The sequence below is a fragment of the Bombina bombina genome, chromosome 9 (assembly GCF_027579735.1).
Source record: "Bombina bombina isolate aBomBom1 chromosome 9, aBomBom1.pri, whole genome shotgun sequence".
Lineage (NCBI taxonomy): Eukaryota > Metazoa > Chordata > Amphibia > Anura > Bombinatoridae > Bombina > Bombina bombina.
The window spans coordinates 205022724-205044056 of record NC_069507.1 but is presented as its reverse complement, the minus strand read 5'-3'; the positions used below and the strand labels follow the sequence as shown (position 1 = coordinate 205044056).

The window sequence follows — 21333 nt, the reverse complement described above, 5'->3', positions numbered from 1 at the left end:
GTTGGTCCAATATTCAGCTCCTTGTAAGCCATACACCTCTCATTTGATATGAAGGATTTATAAGGCCGCAGATGTGCTATAAAAAAAAAAATGACACGTTGACTGTCTGGAATATAAAAATAGGATGTTTTAAGTAAAATATTTATATTCTATTTTAGGGTTTATATTGCAGTGAATAACATTAGAATATTGTTTTTACTTTTCCAAAACGTCTTTTACTACAGATTCTGTATTACACAGACACAGAGAGAAGCAACTAAATACAGCACATATTTCAAGCTTGATTTACTCTGATACCTACTGTGAAAGATTATGACTCTTTAGGGAAATATAGAGAGGGTCAGGGAATTAGTGTACATAATGGTCATTTTGATAATGGGCCAACAGATGCAACTGGAAACATACTGTACACAATTACGCATAATGCACTAATGACAGGTTAGGATTTTATCGCCTCCTTACAACTCCTCACAGCAAATCCATGTTTAGAAGTAATAAAGAGTTTATTGGTGTTAAAGACAAAGATTTTCTGACACAGGAAAGATTTTTTCCCTTCATAACAAGAGCATTAAATCCTTTGTGTACCAAGGTCTGGGAAAGAGATATGTAAAGCGTTGTCAGATATTTCCTATGAAAAAGCCAATTAAAGGGTAATAGAGCAAAAGATGAAAATTACCATTTGACTTGAAATGAGTGAATCTTCGACTCCTGTCTCATGCTTCAACAATAGACTTATACCTCCTTGAACAGACCATTTTTAATACTATTCTTTTGTCTGGTATTACATTATATTAATTTGTTTTTTAAAAAAAATGTATGCTATTGTACCCGCATTACTGGATAAATTATATTCTGGAAATAAATCATTCACGTTCTTCAACCTAATTCAGAATGTTTAAATTCTAAAGATTATTTTCATACATTTGTAATACATGTAATTATTTTTCTTAAAAAAGTAGTCTCTGTTACTTTTTTATTTTCTTAGTCAGCTACTATATAGTACATCAAAGCTTCCAAATATTTTTGGCTAAATTGATGTTACATTTGCATGTTGGGAAAACAGGAGCGTAATTATAATATACCCCCCTTTGTGATGTTTAAGTGCAACTTTTAACAGATATTGATAAAATTAATTTGCATTCTAAATTACTTTCTCTAATTACCAACGCATATTAACTGCAGTCTTATGAGTTAAGTGGCCTTTCAGAATGGCTTGCTGGGTCGAGATAAAATTAGATGTATAATTTGCCTATAAAAATAAATATGTATTGCTTGACTGGAAGGTGTAGAGAGGTCCTTGTAATATTAGATGTTAGATAAGTGATGGGGGGGGGGGTAATATTTAATCAAAAAGACGCTTTTAGTTGTTACATCTATAAGGCAGGAGCTTAAAAGCAGACACATTTGCAGATGAAATGCTTTAACTTGCTTCTGTGAGCCATGGCATTTGCTCAGAAGATTATCCAGGTTATAATGTCTGGAATAATTGCACTGTGCGGATGTCCCAGAAGTAAAAACCTAATTGCTTGACATGGCTATAACTTTACGCCACACTTTCACCTTGTTAGGTCCTTTTTCTGATGCAGTTCAAATGAAGTCTGGCCGCAGGTGTGCCTAATTTACCTCGCAACAGAACGTGTTGAGTTTAATTGCACAGTAGTTGTTAGGAAAAAATTGGTGGGTGGAATATCAAGTGACTTAACTTTACAATCCTGGCATATGGTTGTTTGGACGATTTGCAAGAAAATATAGTATAAAGGTGTTCCAATTTACAATATACTTCATTTTCAAAATGTTGTGACCAATTTTTTTTTCAAATTTGTTTTTTTTTTCTTTTACTTCAGTGGTATTCAAATAAAACAGATATATGTACTGCTTAAAAAGCAGCTTATATGTTCAAATTGTTTTATGTATGAATTAGATAATTTAACAGAACGTGCTTATGAATTGGTTAAATTAGATATATATTCTCATTTATAGAGACCTGCTGACCAAAGAAATAGCAAGGAAATAGCAAGAAAGTGTGCTGTGAGTCACCTGTCAAGTGAAATTTAAGAAGCAGTTATTAGTATACTTATTTATTACTGAAAAACAAGTGCAATAGTAAATAACTATGTGTGTTTCTTATCACTGTGGAGAGAAGAATTATTTGTGAAGCGGCAAAAAGGTCACACAGCCCCTGTTCATGATATAAACAATACTGCAAGGTGTAGCTCTGATTTAACCTTGTATTACAGATTTAATAGCTGGTTTGCAAACAGTCATATTAGCATGTTGCATGATTATACTTTAAAATATTTCTAAACAACATTTTTTTATAGCCTAATCATGATTTTGCAATTTAATGTTGTAGTAATACTTTATATTGTGAGAGCAAGTATGAGAAAGAAAAGGCCCGGATGACACAGTGGAAGGAGGGCACCTGTGACCCTACTTCACCCCAGGAGTGGATTATTCCAAGATGGGTGGGGCTGGAGAGGGTTGATAAGACCCTGACCAGGAAGTGAGGTCACAGGTGTCCTTACCGGAGCAGCACGGTAGGAGGTGTGTCCCGCCCTCCCTCCCTGAATGGTTAGGTTGGTGAAGTGTCGCCGCAAGGGCGGAAGTGCTTGCTAGGTTCTATTGAGGCTTACGCCTAATGGAGTATGGCTGGCATTTATGGAGGTGTAAGCAAAAAGAAAGTGAGGGATGCCCAGCCCTGGAAGGGGTGGGGGCTTATGAGAAAGTAAGAGCAAGCACTGAGGTGGGTTGAAAATGATGTTGTAAAAAGTTAAGTTAAAGCAATGTTAATTTATTTTGGTTTGTGTTAATAAATAAGCTGCAGCCTTTTCTCTCCCAATTCGGTGTTGTGTATTTATTGATCAAGGAAAGAGTAATTGGAAATGTGGGGTCAAATATTTACTTTTTCATATTCATTTCATGTTTACTATATTGCTGCTTAGAGTAGTGCCCAAAATATAGAGTTCCCGTATTTTTTTTATACCAGTTAAAGTCTCTATCCTTGCATCAGTATACACCAGTAAAGTTTATATACAAAAGGATATTGTTGACTTGTGCTGGGAAAGGTTCTGAGTGACACAGAAAAGCCTGTGACCTCATAGTAAAAAAGGTCAATCTGAACAAGATTTCTACACTTATAGAATCCAGCTGTACCTCCCTGAAGAAATGTCAGTGCCCTTGTAAATAGCCCGTTGTTCCATACTACCTGTGTAAAATGATTGCTTCACATAGGTCATTTGCACATATATTTCTTATTATATGTATTAAAATTATCTATAAAGTTAAATGGATATGAAACCCAATTTTTTTCTTTCATGATTCAGATAGAGCATGCAATCCAAATCTAAAAATGGGCTGGCTCCTAAGCTTACATTCCTGCTTTTCAAATAAAGATACCAAGAGAATGAAGAAAATTTGATAATAGGAGTAAATTGGAAAGACCCTTAAAATGTCATGCTCTATCTGAATCATGAAAGAAAAAAAAAATGGGTTTCATGTCCCTTTAATAATAAAAAGAATAACTAACAAACAAAAACTGCCCATTCTATTAAAGCAGTTTCTTTTTAGACACTGCAGCTGATGTGTGTGCGTTTTTTTTTGATGCCTCAAAAAATGAGCACAGATGGATCAGCCAATTAGTGACAGAAGCTGGACCCTTTGCTGTCATTGATTTGCTGATACACCCATATCCTTCCTGAGGCATACAACACAGAGCAAGTTAGATGCAAGAGTTTGCCTGTGTGATTAACTCATCATCAGTTAAAAATGGGGGTAGAATGGCCTGTCTGCAAACAAAAAGTGAAACCTAAAAATATTTTTTTTTCTTTTTATACCAATTATCTAGCTTTAATTTAGTAAACAGGTCTGTATATATATATATATATAAAAATCTATTTTCTACAACTATATGAATATCTAGTAACAATGCAAATTTACTTTTCCAGCATAAAAAAAACATGGGTGAAATTGCAACAGATAAAGTTTAATACTATTTTTTCTAGTAGTTATAGTATTATGTATTAAGAATTTAAAATGTATTTTTAAATGTATAGACAAATCATGTATTATGAAGTTGTAAACTTTCAGTAGTGGTTAGTCCCAAAGATATGACTGAGGAGCACTGTCCTCTGCTGATAGGCTAAATGTCATGTGATTTTTTTAATGCAGTGAATTCTGGGTGTTGTAGTCTTGCTCCAGTTCTAAAATAGTTATATACAGGAAGAAACTTGGCAGCCATATAGCACAGGAACAGTTAATCACAATATGACAATTGTAGTGCATTTTCTCACTTTCTAGAGATAAGTCCCTTCCTATAAACACTTATTGAGGCAAAGCATATCTGCTTTTCTTGTTATCTGAATCTTTTGTTTCTTCAAAGGCACAATAATGACAACCTTGCACATTTCAATATGTTATAATATATGATATTTGTTTACTTTATAAATCTATTGTTTATTATTTTTTATTTAGCAGTACTCGAAACATTAAGGGCCAGATTATGAGCAGCAGGCTATTTAGCACTCCCACTCGAGCGATAACATCGATTGATGGAGGCTTTTTGAGTGTGTCGGGTTTCACTCATATTATGAGTTGAAAGTAAAAAGAGCGCCAGCGAACACCTGACATGCGCAAAAAGTTGAATATCGCAACCACATTAACCAATTTTCCCATAGACTTCAATGGAGCATGCAAACAACAAGACAAACTAACACCCATACTTGCGTGCTAACACGATGGCGTATATTCAAGACGGCTAAACCCGACATGAAATATGAATATTTCACATTCCAATGTTTTTCACATAGCAGATTCTATTTATTCTTAAATCTTTCTCTCTCTCTCTCTCTCTCTCTCTCTCTCTCTCTCTCTCTCTCTCTCTCTCTCTCTCTCTCTCTCTCTCTCTCTCTCTCTCTATATATATATATATATATATATTTATATATATATATATATATATATATATATATATATATATATATATAAATATATATATATATATATATATATAAATACTTAGAACATATTCCCTTATGTGAAGAACATTGGAATGTGAAATATTTACAGTACATACAGAGTTAAACACTTTATTAAATATGAATATTGCATAAAGATTATTTTTTATCAGACAGTGTTATTATGAGTATAACTGTATTGTTAAATGTATTTTTGATGTGTTTTGTGCAGCTTTTTTCAATTGCGCTCAAGTGCTCGTGCTTACTTTCACCTCAGAATACATGCACTATTTCCTTTGTGTGTAAAAAGCTGGAAAAAAAATCCAATATCGTTAGCAAAAGTGTGGAATCTACTTTTCAACAGTACCCTAAAAATAGAAAGTCGTATAACACCCCAAATATTAAATTTGTCATCATTGTAATTTAAATTAAAGGGACATGAAACCCAAATTTTTTCTTTCATGATTTAGAAAGAGCATACAGTTATAAACAACTTTCTAATTTACTTCTATTATCTAATTTGCTTCATTCTCTTGCTGATATACCTAGATATGCTTAGTAGCTGCTGATTGGTAGCTGCATATAGATGCCTCCTGTGATTGGTTCACAGTGTGCATTGCTATTTCTTCATTAAAGTATATCTAAAGAATTAAGCAAATTAGGTAACAGAAGTAAATTGGAATGTTGTTTAAAATTGTATTCTCTACCTTAATCATGAAAGCAAATGTTTGGGTATATTGTCCCTTTAATTAATCTACAATAACTACATTTAAAGTATGGTTTTAAAACGTGCATTTTTTTTTTACTTTGCTATCAGTTTATAATTTATTGCATATTAAAAGATTTTATCTCTTTTTCTTTCTGTAGATTTTTCTTAAAGTTTTTCCTCAAGTGTAATCAGAACTGTCTGAAGAATGCCGGAAACCCAAGGGATATGCGAAGATTCCAGGTATTCATAATATGATAGCCCTGTATTACCAAAATAAATGTACAAATATAATTTCACTGATACATCAGAATATTGAGCACTAAAATAGTAAAAGGAAAATCTTCTTAAACCTGAAAATATATCATTTAATCTTATTTCCCTTTATTATAATTTTAAAGCAGATTTAATTACACATGATTTGCTATGCTCTATATTTAAAATAAGTCAAACGTACGTAAAGATTTTTTTAGTTCAAACATCCTCTATTTTCAAGATATGTGATGTTGGCCGATAAATGTGAACATAATTCAAAAGTGGATAGTAGAGTCATCCTAAAGAGAATTAAAACATATTTAAAGGGACATTTCAGTGTAAAAATTGCATGTTTGAAATTATTAGTTGTTTTGTTTTTTTGCACTACTCACATAGAAAGGGCTAAATACATAAATTCCTGCTTGGGAGCCCCAATCGTCAGTGGCAGTTACGTAACCCCACCAATCACTAGCTGTGTTCAGCAAGTTGAAGTGATTGCAGCTCTCAAACTGGACTTTACATATGTCTTTAACCTCCATATAGAGTTGCCTGGCAAATAGTACAAAATATAAAAAAAAAAAATTAAACAAATATTTAAAAAGCTCTGCATTGATAGATTAACATAAACGAGAAAGAGGAAAATTCTAATTGCATTAGTAACATTTCCAGGGTTTTTCACATCTAGACGACCAGACCACAGATGGAAATCTTCTAGAATAGTGCTGCTTTTTTCTGGTGACCAATCAGATACCAGATGTAAATGATCTTTTATACTTTTGTATACTGAAATATTAAATTAATTCCATTGAGTGTCGCTATATACAAAAGAGCATAGGCAAAGTACAATATGCCAATATCCAATCACTCAAGAGAGTGAAAACAACAAAATCTTTTAATGCAAATTAAAGGAAAAACAGGAACTTTATTTTATAAATTTATTTGAAGGAACAGTATACACTAGATTTTTCTTTTAAATGTTTTGTATATGATCCATTTATATAGCCCATCTGAGTGTGTTTTGCTTATTTTTTTTTATAAAAAATGGTGCTAATTTTCAGACTCCTAACCAAGCCCCAAAGTTTTAGATATATACTGATGTTTACAGAATTCAGACTGCTTCTGTTTGTATAATGGGTCGTTTCATATGCAGGGGGAGGGGGTTCTGTTATCAGCCCCTTTCAGTGGGTGTCCCAGGCTTATCTCATTACCAGTGTTAAATTGGGAGCTTCTAAGTAAGTTTTTAGAAGGTTTTACACTGGCTTTTTATATCAGTATCTGTGCATATTATTCTTTATAGTAGTGTCTATTACATGCAGTTATATGAAAATTGGTGTATACTGCCCCATTAATTATAGCACGTCTATCTAACTTAATACACATTCTATGAAAAATGTGAGAGTACTATATTTAATTTATGGTAAAACATGACATTTTCAAGATTAGACAGTATAAAAATATATAGCTTTATTTCTGATACACTATTTTTCATTTATGGTAAACCATGTAATTTGTAAGACTGGACAGATTAAAAATGTATAGCTTTATTTGTGAAAAGCTATATATATCATGTATCGTAAATTGTGTAATTTTCTAGATTAGACAGATTAAAAATATATAGGTTTATTTGTGAACCTTGCACATTGAAAGGTTTACACTAGATTTGAAATCCATAATATTTTGCTATGTAGGAATTCACCTTAAAAAAATGTTTCCTCAAAACAGTCTACTTGAGCTTTCATTTTTCATGGATCTCAGCTTCAAGTGCCATTGGTAATATTGATCCATGTGAAGAGAGCAGAAGGTCAAACCTAGAATGACTAGAAATGTCCTCTTTGTGTTACTGATGACTGAGTGAGGCATCAGTCACAAATGATTCTGTAGGCAGGAGTGGAACTGCTAGTTAGCAAAAGACTGTTCAGATCTTTTCAGCTAATCTCCTGCCTCTAAAACATTTTAGAGTACTTAAAGGTACACTGTACTACATATATATATATATATATATATATATATATATATATATATATATATATATATATATATATATATATATATATATATATATGAAAGCAGAACATCCAAATATGTTTATTTTTTTTTTTGCTTGAAAATTATGTGAGTTTAATTTAAAATGAAAATAACACAGCTTTATCAGATTAATACTTCCTACTAATAGCTATTGGCCAAGAGGCACTTCCTACTAATGCCCTTCGGCTGATAGCTACTTCCTGTTAATGTTCATTGGTTCTAATTTTCTGCTAAAGCTCAATGAGCCAATAAACCAATGCCCATTAGTAGGAAGTACTTAACTAATGCTGGTATATTTTCATATATTTAAACAGAAATTATTTAATATTTTTCTCTGGAAATATATTAGATTCAATTTATATTTTATCGGAATTTGTTTAATATTTTTCATGACAAAAATGCCTAAATGTTGATCTTGATATGACTGTCATAAATATTTTATTACAGTGTCCCTTTAAAATGAAATATAATACACAGAAGATTTTTAGTTGTGCAGAATCTGTAAGTGGGAATGAGTTAAAGCAGAAACTAGACATTTTTTTTGGGCCAATGTGCTATTTTCCCTTGGTAACTGACCTATATATAAATTGACACAGCAAAGACAGTCATGTTTTCTTCTTACCATTTTCTGTCTGTTTCATAAAGGTAGTGAAGGAACTAAAATTGTATGTGCATTGTTTATCCAGAATCAGTCATTGTATGTAACGTTTTATTCACAGTAGAAACAATTCACAGAATGTGTAGAGTATTTACAGACCTCTACAAAATTCCAGAGTTAGATTGTTATTGAGTTGTTGTTTTTTATGTTTGTATTTTTTTTTTCCTTTTTACTCCTAATTGGGCACATTTACTATTGAGTCCTAAAGCATTTTTCCATCTGAGAAATATTTTTAAGGCATACATCTTTGCTCAGCTGAAGTCTCTGCAGATTTGGAAACAGTGAAGAATTTCTAATGCATTTAGGTGTAATCCACAAATTATATATTGTAAACCAATACAAAAATGGATGTTCTATGCTTTTCTGGTCTTTGGATCTGGACTTTGACACAAATAGAAAAAAAACAAAAACAACAGAACATATAAGAAAAAATAATTTGAAAAAAATGCCCACGCACAATTTATTTAATGCCAGAACGTTTTTTTTTTTTCTTTTTAAAGAGCTTATTGTATATTAAATTGATTAATAGTACATATTTTACATAAAGTTATCACTCAATACAATATAAAACTACAGGGCCTCTGTTTGTTCCCATGAAACAGTTTACTAATATACAAAGTGCCCATATGCCTTTCTAACTAGCACATATGGTACTTTTCAGCTTACATTTTTAAAATAATCTTAAATGACACATTCTCAGAGCTTTGGAAACAAATTTACCATAAATGAATCTATTGACACAATGATTGTATTAGATGTTTTTATCAACCTCTAGTAAACCCCCCAATTAAAGATTTTTGTAAGGACCATGTACTATATGTGTTCAGTATATAAAGCAAAAAAATAAAATAAAAATGCATGCAAGGTAAGAAAATTATAAAAAAAACAATTTGCTTATTAATTCACACACATACACTCACACGCAGAGACATATATACACAAACACACACTTACACAAACATACACGCACGCACACTTACACAAAAACGCATACATACACACAAACACACATACACACAAGCACACACACATATGCACACACACATGCACAAACACACCCTCATATACACATACACACACACACATATATACACACACACTTACACAAACACATACACACACTCACACTGACACAAAAACGCACACATACATACAAACACACACGCACACACAAAGACACATACACACATATACACAAGCACACATATATACAAACACAAACGCACATATACACAAACACATACACACGATGATGTATTTTTCTTAAAGTGATAAGTAATTTTCTGTCTAATACGAAATACACCAGAGTGTCATTTCCTGGATAACAGTTGTGAACCCATTGTGAAGGTGTAGTTGGTTAACAAGGTTGTAGAAACGTTAGTTTGCTCCTGTCTAAACTTTTCTGCTGAAGAGCAGCTGGAAGTTAAAGAACGTCCTATCCATCATTTCTTCTATGGCCGCACTCTGAACCTGGACACAAGAATAGAAGTCTTTCACTCAAAAATAAAAGAGGAAATTCCATTGACATACCAGGGTCAATCACCATCCAGATGAACTTGAGAATGGATACTGTTCATGGCCCGAAAACACTTTCCCTATTCATATTCAATCCAAGCTTTTCAAATGCAAAAACGTCATTATTAGTTGGTAAATGTAATTGTAGAATTGACAGATGTATAAGGGCAACAGAATGTTTTCTGATTCATTTTTGATTGAATAAATGTTTTGATGCATAGCACTTTTTTTCAGTTTGGTCTGCACAGATGGGATTTCGAACAGATTCTCAAGTGTAGACATCAGATACAGTAAATCAACTTATCATTCTATCAACACAGTTGCTGAAAAAGCAGATTTTAGCCTTGCTTGTTTAGGATGGATTCAATTAAACACAGCCATAAGAATATACAATTAAAGGACAATGTACTAAGAATACCGGATATAAATATTTCTTTATTTACATGTGGGGGGTTTTATGTGTTTTTTTTTGTTCAATTCCAAGTATGTATTAAAGTTGAGGCATTGATATTACATCGCCCATTTTCTCATGTAGGTTCACTTTTGCATTGTTAATCCAATACCAAATAGGTAGTAAATAATTTTGGTACAATTTACTACGTTAGCACATACTCCGCGTCAGAACAAAACAAAATGTTAATAAATACATATGACTCAACATTAGTCCATAAGCAGATTTTACACATATAAGTGTAATTGGCAAAGTTATGGCATTTTTTGTGCTGCGTCTTTTGATTAACTGTTACATCATCGTATTATCTTTTTTTTTTTTTTTTTTTTTACTTAATCAAGTCCTTTTGTTTTAACAGATACTAAATATTAACTGTAATATTTGCTTTTTGTTTAGGTTGTTGTTTCAACAACAGTCAATGTGGACGGCCATGTCCTGGCTGTCTCCGACAACATGTTTGTACACAACAATTCTAAACACGGGAGGCGAGCTCGCCGCCTTGACCCCTCAGAAGGTACGGCTTCATCTTATCTGGAAAATGGTAGGCACACATTTACATGTTCTTTTTATTTGCAATGCTTTTTTTTTACATCATACTTTATTTTTTGATACACAATTTCATCTATTTTTTTCACCTGGATTCATTGGCTTAGCAGAATGGTGAAGATACAAGCGTTTAAACTTCTCCAAAGATGGACCATAAGAAAGTGATGGCTGCTAACTATCATATTTTTCATTTATTTTAGTCCAAAGTTTTTACTTCATAACCCGTTTGCCATGTGTCCTGAATCTTTAATTTCAAATCATTTATTTTCGCTTTTAGCTTTTCTTGCGGCTTCTTTTAATTTAATATTTATTTTTGCCCGGTCATGAAGATAAAGGTACATTTTTAGGTTATGTGTGTGCATTACCAAAATAGTTGTTTAAAATATTCAATCTGTAACAAAATTACTATGAAATCAGTTTTTTTTTTCAATGATCGTTAATGTTTTATATAAAAACATTAAATCTGTTTTACACAAGAGACACAACAGAAATATTTCCTCATAATGCCTTAAATATTCTGCCAGTAAACCAACCATCGTAATCTGGACTTGACAAATCCATGGACAACGCCTTCTATATTCAAATATTTTTTAATTATTGTATTTATATATCTAACCATAAGCAGTTTGGCTTCTAAAAAAAATTATGTGACTAAATATTTGCAATGACTTCTAATGTTCAAATGAATTTGTCAACCCCAATCTGTTTTTTTTTCCGACAAGACCTTTTTGCCATATTAAGGTTAGGGTTTGTAGTGTCTTGATCTGATTAAAACTCACTGGTTTCCTATTTACATACATAAAACAAAGGCTACCCATTATAATTTACATAAAATGTAGGCTAAGAAATCTATGATTATAGAGTGTAATGTGATTCAGATATCAAAAATCAAAATACAATTTATAATATGCTGTGCAGCACAAAAATAAACTAATTTGTTTTTCTGCAATAATGACTAAGGTATAAGAGAACAAAAATACAATAATTAAAGGTTGCCCTAAGCACAAGAGTCATTATAGCATATGACGTATTGTTTATCTCGTTCATATGCACTGAAGATAGGTGTATGTTTTGCCTAGCAACCAGTACTAATGAGGTTCACAATTAAGAAGGCTGAATCTCTCCCCTAGTAGTCTACTTCCCTAGAGAGCACAAACTGGCAACATTATAGGTTCAAGTAAAAAAGCTCATCCCTGTGGTGCTAGGTTTTGGTTGAGGTCCAAGCTCGTAGTCTTCTAATGAGCTATTATGATCTTAGCAAAACACAAGTATTTATTTTTGTAAGCTGCATAAAAACTATCTGACTCTAAGCAGAAATGTGTTTGTTTGTAAAATAGACAATATTCATTTTCCTGTTGTGCAGAAATTGCACATATAGCAGAAGTTTCCTCTTTCCCCTAGAGAACAGTGATTTTTTTTTTGTCAATGCTGCAAGGATCTGCAATACATTGCAGTAAAAACTGCAGGGAAGTTATTTGATAAGATGCCTAGTAAACAATAAAAAATTAAAATAAACAAACATATAAAGACAAGTGTATTAAATAAAATGTGTATATATTTTTATATGTGTGTGTGTATATATATATATATATATATATATATATATATATATATATATATATATACACATACATATAAATATAATATAATTTATATGATGAAAGTGCAGCAGCTAAACATGTAACATAATTTCCTTTTGAATAAATAAAGCATAAGAAAAAAAGCTGTTCAAATTTGTACAGTGCACAATTGATACTGAATGATAAGGACAACCCCTTTTGCTATATTGGTTCATAGAGACAAGCCTCCGCATGAAAAGAAAAAATAAGTTTAGGAAAACATATAATCAAAAACTGTAATACTTATTAAATTCCCTTTTTAAATCTAATTAACTTTTCTTTTGTTTGCTCTTAAGATGTATTTTACTGATTTTTATTGGAGTTTTTTAGCATTAGTATGTGCTTTAAAATAGCATTTTTTTTCCCTCAAAGACGAACATATAATAATAATAATAATAAAACAGGCATTTGCTTGCATAAAAGCTAACACCTCATTATCCAATCATGTAATATTCACCAGAAGTATATATACACACTCCCAAATCATTTCCAAGAAAACTCATTTCCCCTACCACTCGTGTGGAAAGTTGCCATTGAATATCTTTTTGCTATAACATTTGCAGTAAATTGTCTCAGTCAGTTAATAAAACAAAGAACAAATAGTGATTCCTAAAGACACAAAATACCCCAAAACTACAGACTTTTTTTGACATATTATTTTTTTCTTGTCATATTTTCTAGAAATGACTTACTAACACTGTATAAACCTTTAGCAACTTCTGTCGCAGCACCAGGCCTGCAGCATAGAAATGATTTGCATGCCAAGTGCTTCTAATGCTGTTAGCTTTATGCAATAACGACAACTGAATCCAGGCTGCAGGGTTTTAGTGAGTTAAAGGGAACAGATGGCCCTAGGAGAGGTAAAAAGGTATAATCCTATCAGCTGGAGTATCAGCCAGCCATCTGGACATCCTAAACACAATTACAAGATATTTTAGCTTCCAGAACAAAGGAGTCTTCATGAGGCAAGATTAGGCCTGTTTGAGTACCTCAATATTGTGAATTCAGAAAAAGGTGACAAATGCTGTGATATTACTCAAGAGATTTGGCTGATTAATCAAAACTGGTATAATGAAGATGCTTGCTAATAAAATACCTGATCATACAGAAATAAAAATCATATGCTTAAAGGGAAGTTAAAGTCATTGTATATATATATATATATATATATATATATATATATATATATATATATATATATATATATATATATATATATATATATATATATATATATATATATATAATATAGTGATTAAGTACTGCATTGCAAAAGATCTGCATACAAAAAAAATGCTTTAAAAGCATTTAAAAATGTCAGCATTTGTATAGTTTTGCAGTCAAGGGACATAGCCCTTCAAATGCTTCTTTAATGTTGATTATCTAATCTCCTTTGCTGTGGCCAATCAGGGAAAGATATAAATGTATTCTTACTCTGGTCAAGCAATCACTGCATAGAATGTTGTAGGGTCAAAGTTCAAAATCCTGCAAGATCCCTCCAGCCTTTCAGTTTAGAGGAAAAGTAGACAAAGTAAAAAATCCAACTATATTCCAATTTTTTTTTTCCATTAATACACATTTAAGCAGTTAACAAGGACTTATGTTTAATGTCCAAATAATGTAAATGTTATTTAAAGTTTCTTACAAAAATAAAAATAAACATAACTCATGCTATAAAGTGACTTAGAATGTTAAAAAAAAAATCTTTCATGGAATAAACGTTATATGTAGTGCCTTTTAGGGAAAATAATAAGGTATATGTTATGAATAAAATATTCAAAATCTATTTGTTGTAGGAAATTAGGGAACATCAAATAAGTAGGTGACACCTACTGAATATCAAAAAATAATCCCTTATTAATTAGCAAAAACACACTGCTAACAGTTAGGTGTTGCAGAATATTAATGCCATGCTTAGAGCACCCCCCCAAAATACTTATTGATGAGACGTTCTCAGGCCATAATATAACCGCATGTGTGTGGGTTCTGCTTTTAATGTCAAGTTTATAAAGAACGGGAGAGAATAATGCTTGTTTTCTGTTCTTGCAGTGCCATGTTCATATGCCCAGTTTCTATCATCTGTTTTATTGTATTGTGCATGTATAATCATTAGATGTCTAACACTGTCTGTGTAATTCATTTTGCTATGGTCCTCATTGAACACATGTCTCTTCTCTATATGTTCATTGAAATGTATGCAAATGCAGACAGAAGGACGATGGTTCAGAATAGGCCAGCCTCTATGTTTTCCAGTGAGAAACACTACAAATTCCTAGATGATATGGTCTTTCATTGGGCCACAGCTGCCAGATAGAAACCTCTTGTGCATGCAATAGATCCTAGAATTTTTCCCCCTTTTTTTTCACCTCCAAAGTAAATTTGTTTACTGTAATTTTTTTTTTTTTGTGTGTGAATTATTTGCCATAATTGGCTGTGTTGATGAAGGTCAATCCCAGTGAGGAGACGTGTCAGTCTTTAGAGAGCTGATCCTTTTCAAATGCTCTCCGTGCAATTAAGAAAAGCAAATGTCATTCGGAAGCCTCAGAAATGAAAATTTGTATGAACTTATTAGCATGAAGTCAACAGCGCTAGTTAAGGGCAGATTCTCACTGTGTGCTCTGTTCCTCTGTTGCAGAGGGATATGCACAAGAATTGAGCAAATATAACCTCACCTACTCCAACATTAGAGCAAACAAAGAGAGATAGCATGTCTAAAGTGCTCTAAACAACAATAGCTAATCGTGATTAACTAGACGCATGAAAAGAGCCACTGTTGACCCTTTTCGTAAAATAATGTGATTCACGTCTATGCAAGGAACAATGTACATTGAGTAGAGAGATGTGTACTTTTTTTTTTACATTATTATTCATAATGTCATATTCATAGCATGCTTAAAAATAGCTTCCGTACAAATTAAAGGGACACAGTACACTACTAATATCATGCATATAAAAAACGGAAATGAAACATCTTAAAAAATGCTTTTGCATGATAAGTAAAAGGCATTTGCTTTTGGGACTAAACTAGTAAAATGTAAATGTTGTATTATGCAGTACTGAATGATCATTGGAAGACAGGGACAATACCACATCTGTATTGGTGAAAAAAGGGGACATTCCTACCAAACGTGGCAAGAAAAATTTGTCATGATTAGCAATGGAACATGTTTTTACTAAGAAAACATTTAAATATCCCTCTTTTTAAATGGAACAATAAAAATAAATGAGTATAACATTTCTAAAATAACAAATAAAAAAATGACAATAAATTAGAATTCCTAACTTAAACAATGTAAAGTTTCTTAATATAACTATTGCACCAATTGCATTTTTTTTTTATTTTGTATATATTCTTGGAAAGATGAGGGATATATTAGAAAATGATCATTTTTTTTCTCTCTTTTTTTGCGCAACAATGTGCTAAATTTTTCATAAGCTGCTAAATATTGTAGATTTATCTTTGTCACTTAAGTGTAACCAGCGAGCCGTACAGATAGAGCTTTAACAAAAATATGAGTAGCATTTAGATTGTCTTGAGCACAATCGATACTACAGTACTGTTAAACAACCCCTGCAGGTAAGTTTTAGAGAAACAGCATTTACGTGTAATAGGGAAAGTGTATATCTTAGGATCTGCTCCTTTGCATGAAAGTCAGCATACAAAAGACCATCAAAGCTGGTAAAAAAGGTCTGTCAACACTATGTTAAAGAAGGGTGATCAAAGAGGAGAACAAAGCGATTCTCACAGAGGCTGAACAGCCTTCAGTCCAAGCCTCTCCACAGTTTTAGTAGCTGCTATGTGCCTGAAGTGACTTTTGCTTGCTACTATGCTAGACGCACTGTAATAACTCATGCAAATTTGAAAACTCTAGAGACAAAGGCAGGTCAAGCAAATGGCTCACGGATTCATGTCGACAAACAATATTAGATGTAAAATGTGTACCTTTGACAGAAGTATTAATATAGAGCTTTTGATTTTTTTTTTTCTCACGTGAAAGCTGAAAAGTAGTAATTATAGACTGGCAGAGAAAAATTAAGTTTTGAACCGAAGGCAAAAGATCACTGATGAAAAAAACCCAACCCAATTAGCTGCTTATGAAGAATCAAAATTCAGAACATTTGCTCTTCAATTTCATTCAACAACCTTTTGATTGACTCAGCTTAGATCTGTAGCGTAAAGCAGATAAATCGACAGGCCACATGTGCGCAATGCTTAATCATTTGTAATAGTCATATTTGCTCTGACACATAATTTGTGGTACTAAGCCATTTTTCTTGCTCACTAGTAATCTGCTTGGCCTTTGCTTTATAAAACAAGTAATAGATTTCTTTAAATACATTTCCATGCTGATATATTATTGCTTTTTTCTATGCTTTTCAGAGAAACCATGCATTTTGTATCATGCTGTGTTTAATATGATTTGTCATTGGCATTGAAAATTGACATCTAGAAAAGGCAGGCGTACTAAAATCTCTTTTCTTTTCTTTCTACGAGCAGCTACTCCCTGCATAAAGGCGATCAGCCCAAGTGAAGGTTGGACAACTGGTGGAGCGACAGTGATCATTATTGGAGATAATTTCTTTGATGGTTTACAAGTGGTATTCGGAACCATGTTGGTGTGGAGCGAGGTAAGCAATGAAAACCAGTGGGCTTTGAACTGTAACATGTTTCCATGAATGATTTCTTACAAGCTGTCAATAGTCCATCGACAGGAGGTATCAAGAGATTTTTTTTCAAACTATCTTTTTTATCCATGAATTCACAAGCAGTAATATATTGAACTAAAAAAATATAATTGAGGCACATCTAGGCCCTCTAGTGGAAAACACGCTGCAAGAGGTCTCTGAGCACAATTGACCAATTAGTGTTAAAAATTACTAGAAGCCGGCAATGGATAGACATATGGAGGCAATTTTCATATGAATGATGCCCTATGGCCTTTCCTGCGCACAGTATTCAGGGATCATTTGCAAGTATTTTCCCTAGGAAATTGTAGAACCCTTTAACATAGATGTGCCAGCACTAAACTCCAATTTTATGTTGATGGTCATATTTAAGTAATTTTTTGTAATTGAATACAACTGCTGCTTAATGATTGGATCTCTGCACCCATGATTTTAAGACTATTTATTATGTGATGTTTTTAGCTGATAACGCCACATGCTATCAGAGTTCAGACCCCACCAAGGCACATTCCAGGAGTCGTTGAAGTAACCCTTTCCTATAAATCCAAACAGTTTTGTAAAGGTGCTCCTGGCAGATTTGTCTACACAGGTAAGTTTCATTTATGTTTATAAATGCATTTTGGACTAAATGTATTGTTGTTCTAGAAAACAATGCCCCATACAGTTTGGTGGTTAATTGATTAGTGTGTTTTTTGTTTTATAACACTTGCATTATTTGGTTAAAAAAAACTATTTAAATGTCGCGTGTATAATATTTTACATAAATGGCAATAACTGCATTCTGTAAAAATTAGATGCATCACATGTTCCAGTTTGTTTTATATATGACGTTGAATATATAGGCCCCCATTTTTCAAGCTGCGTATGCCGCTCTGGGGGCCAATCATTGCAGCGGAAAGTTAGAAATCAATGGTCAGTAGACTGCAGCTTCCGAATCATTACGCCAACTATTAGCTGGCGGATTAAATCACCCTGGGTAAGTTTGATTGACAACACCCTACTCACACGCCATTGGACTAGCATGAGCAAGGGACGTCATTGAACAAGAAAACACTTGTGCTATGTTAAATACGGGCAGCGTATTGCCTGCATTCTGTGATCCCAGGCGGACAGGTTTGTGTGAGCGAACACTGTCTGTCCAGCAGTTTATAAATGCCGGCCATAGTATGTAGCTTTAAAAATATTGTGAACATATGTATTATTCACTACCATATTTTATTTATTTTATATAAACTGTGCCTTTAAAAAAGCATATGATACTTTACATGGCACAAGCGACTAAAGGGATATTACAGTGTAAAAAATTGTGAAGTCTCAACATATTGTTTTGAGAATCCCAATAATTCAGTTATAAATGTGTGACCCATTTTGTCTTTTTAAGCTAGGTATCTTTTACATATTCCCAGTCCCAGCTATGGAGCTTAAGCGCTGCTGATTGGTGAATAGATGTGCACATGCTTGCCTCTCTCTGTCACGCTTGTGCACAGTGTGTATACACCAATCAGTGACTCGGTTTGCGATTGGTTGAGAAAGGCACAAGAAACCTTTTTGAAATGTATTTGAGTGATTCTTATACAAAACTAAAGAAGTTGAAGAAGTTGTTGGTCCTTGCTAATGAAGTGCATACCCTGAAACTCCCTGCACAAATTACACTGGTGACAATGATCATTTAAAGGGATATGAAACCCATAAAAAATATTTTGTGATTCAGATAGAACATACAATTTAATTTTTTTTTCCAGTTTGCTTCTATTATGAAATTTGCTTAATTCCCATGATATTCTTTGTTGAAGAGATATCTAGGTAGGTGCCTGGAGCGCTACCTGACAGGAAATAGTGCTGCACTCTAGTGCTCTTACAAATGGATAACACTCTTGCAAAACTGCTGCCATATAGTGTTCCAGGCACACTCCTGAGCTTATGTCCATGCTTTTCAACAAAAGATGCCAAGATAATGAAGAAAATGTAATAATAGGAGTAATTTTGAAATTTCTTTTAGTGCATGCTCCATCTGAATCATGAAAGAAACATTTTGGGTTTCATATCTCTTTAATATTGACTATTATTTTTATAAAACAATGACTTGGTCATTTAAAGGCATACTAACATAATTATCATCTTTGTTGGATGTAAAAGTGAACTTTTAAAATGTATTACAGTTGTTGTTTTCGAGTACGATCGGGTTGATTGACACCCCCCTGCTGGCGGCCGATTGACCGTGAGTCTGCAGGGGGCGGCGTTGCACCAGCAGCTCCTGTGAGCTGCTGGTGCAATGCTGAATACGGAGAGCGTATTGCTCTCTCCGCATTCAGCGAGGTCTTGCGGACCTGATCCGCACTGTCGGATCGGGTCCTCAAGACCGTTCATAAATAGGGGCCAGTGAATCTATATAGTTTGATTTATGGCTCAGAGCAGGCGTACAGGGTTATGGAGCAGCAGTCTTTAGACCGCAGCTCCATAACTTGTGTTTCTGGCGAGTCTGAAGACTCGCCAGAAACACGGGCCCACAAGCTCCCTATTGAGCTTGTTAAATGGGCCCCATAGTACCTATTTTTCCCATACACAATAAATGACAGAAATATATTGAATGTAATGTCCCTTTAAATGGTGGGGTTACTACATTGTCCATGTGTTTCCTATCAGTGCACACAGCCTGTCTTAATTCACTAACATTTAACCTTCTCAGCTTGCTATGTTGGATAGGGCAACAAGGCCTCAAGATAATGAAACAAGAGAGGTGTGCGACACTTTATAAGGTACTTAAATCTGAAGTGCTCTGCAAATACAGAGAATAAGGTACTATTTATTTTGGAACCCCCTTATGGTAACAAATACTGACTGTACAGTTTCTTGTTATACCAGGAAAGGACATTCCCCAAACTATCCGTTCATTATTGCCTGCAACGTTCAACAATTATATAGATACAATTACCTTGGGACAGTGTGGCAGTTCAGTTGATTAGCACGGTGAATTAAAAGAATGAGTCACATGTCACATGTCCAGCTTTTTGCTGCTGGCCCTTAGTATTCCCAGTGCACCTCACCCTGTTGTAAGAAGGTCAAAAATTAGAAAGAGATAACAATTTTCAAGCAGCTAGCTCTTAAGAAAAGAATTAACAATCATTCTGTATATAATTGCCAGTTAATAGTTAATTGGCTTCTAGATGGTAGTGAACAAGCTACTGTGAAATTATGCTTAGATAGCATTATATTAATTTCTGAATTTGATGCTATGCATATTATCCACAAAATGTGAGTTTTGTTTAAACACACTTTTTTTTTTACTGATAGTATGTTAAATGATGTATTATATTAGCATTTAGTAGGTTATTTTGCAATATTATATTTTATGCATAACCCTTTGAGCTAAAACAGATTGCATTCCCTCACTGGCTGAGAAGTTAACCACATATAATCATTAAAAGAGAACAGTATTTTAAAGGGAAATTAAAGTCAAAATGAAACTGTCATGGTTCAGATAGAGCATGCGATGTTAAGATTTTTTTTCCGTTTACTTTGTTCATTTGGTATCCTTTGTTGAAAAGCATATATAGTATGCTCAGGGGACAGCAATGCACAAGTGGGAGCTAGATGGTGTTTGGTGGCTATGCATACCTATTCATTGGCTCACTAAGGGCCAGATTACAAGTGGAGCACTAATTTACCGCTCACCTGCTAATGGGAACATTCACCCATTTACAGACGTGGGATAAATAACCAGCCATTACAAGTGTCTGGTTATTGCTACCGTGAGGTCAGACCAATTGGCCCCAAAATACAGTTTATTAATCTTTATTAAAAAATAAAAATGGTAGCATCTTTATTTTTTAATAAAGTATCTGCACTAAGCAGTTTTGGGGGGCTAAAGTTGGCGGGTGCGGGGTGTTAGAAAAAAAGGTACCAAAAAGTGCCTTTACATT

General features: G+C 33.3%; 1 protein-coding gene across 9 annotated transcripts in view; it reads left to right on the top strand.

Annotated features, from left to right (window-relative positions):
- Positions 1 to 21333, top strand: part of EBF3 (EBF transcription factor 3) — a 159708-nt gene that overhangs the window by 89309 nt on the left and 49066 nt on the right. For 5 of the 9 annotated variants that reach the window (XM_053692583.1, XM_053692582.1, XM_053692579.1 and 2 more), the window contains exons 7-10: positions 5820 to 5901; positions 10959 to 11103; positions 17226 to 17356; positions 17876 to 18002. In XM_053692583.1, coding sequence (XP_053548558.1) covers positions 5820 to 5901; positions 10959 to 11103; positions 17226 to 17356; positions 17876 to 18002 — 485 coding nt within the window. The remainder of the gene's footprint in view (positions 1 to 5819; positions 5902 to 10958; positions 11104 to 17225; positions 17357 to 17875; positions 18003 to 21333) is intronic. The other 4 variants (XM_053692585.1, XM_053692584.1, XM_053692581.1 and 1 more) reach the window with 1 other exon arrangement.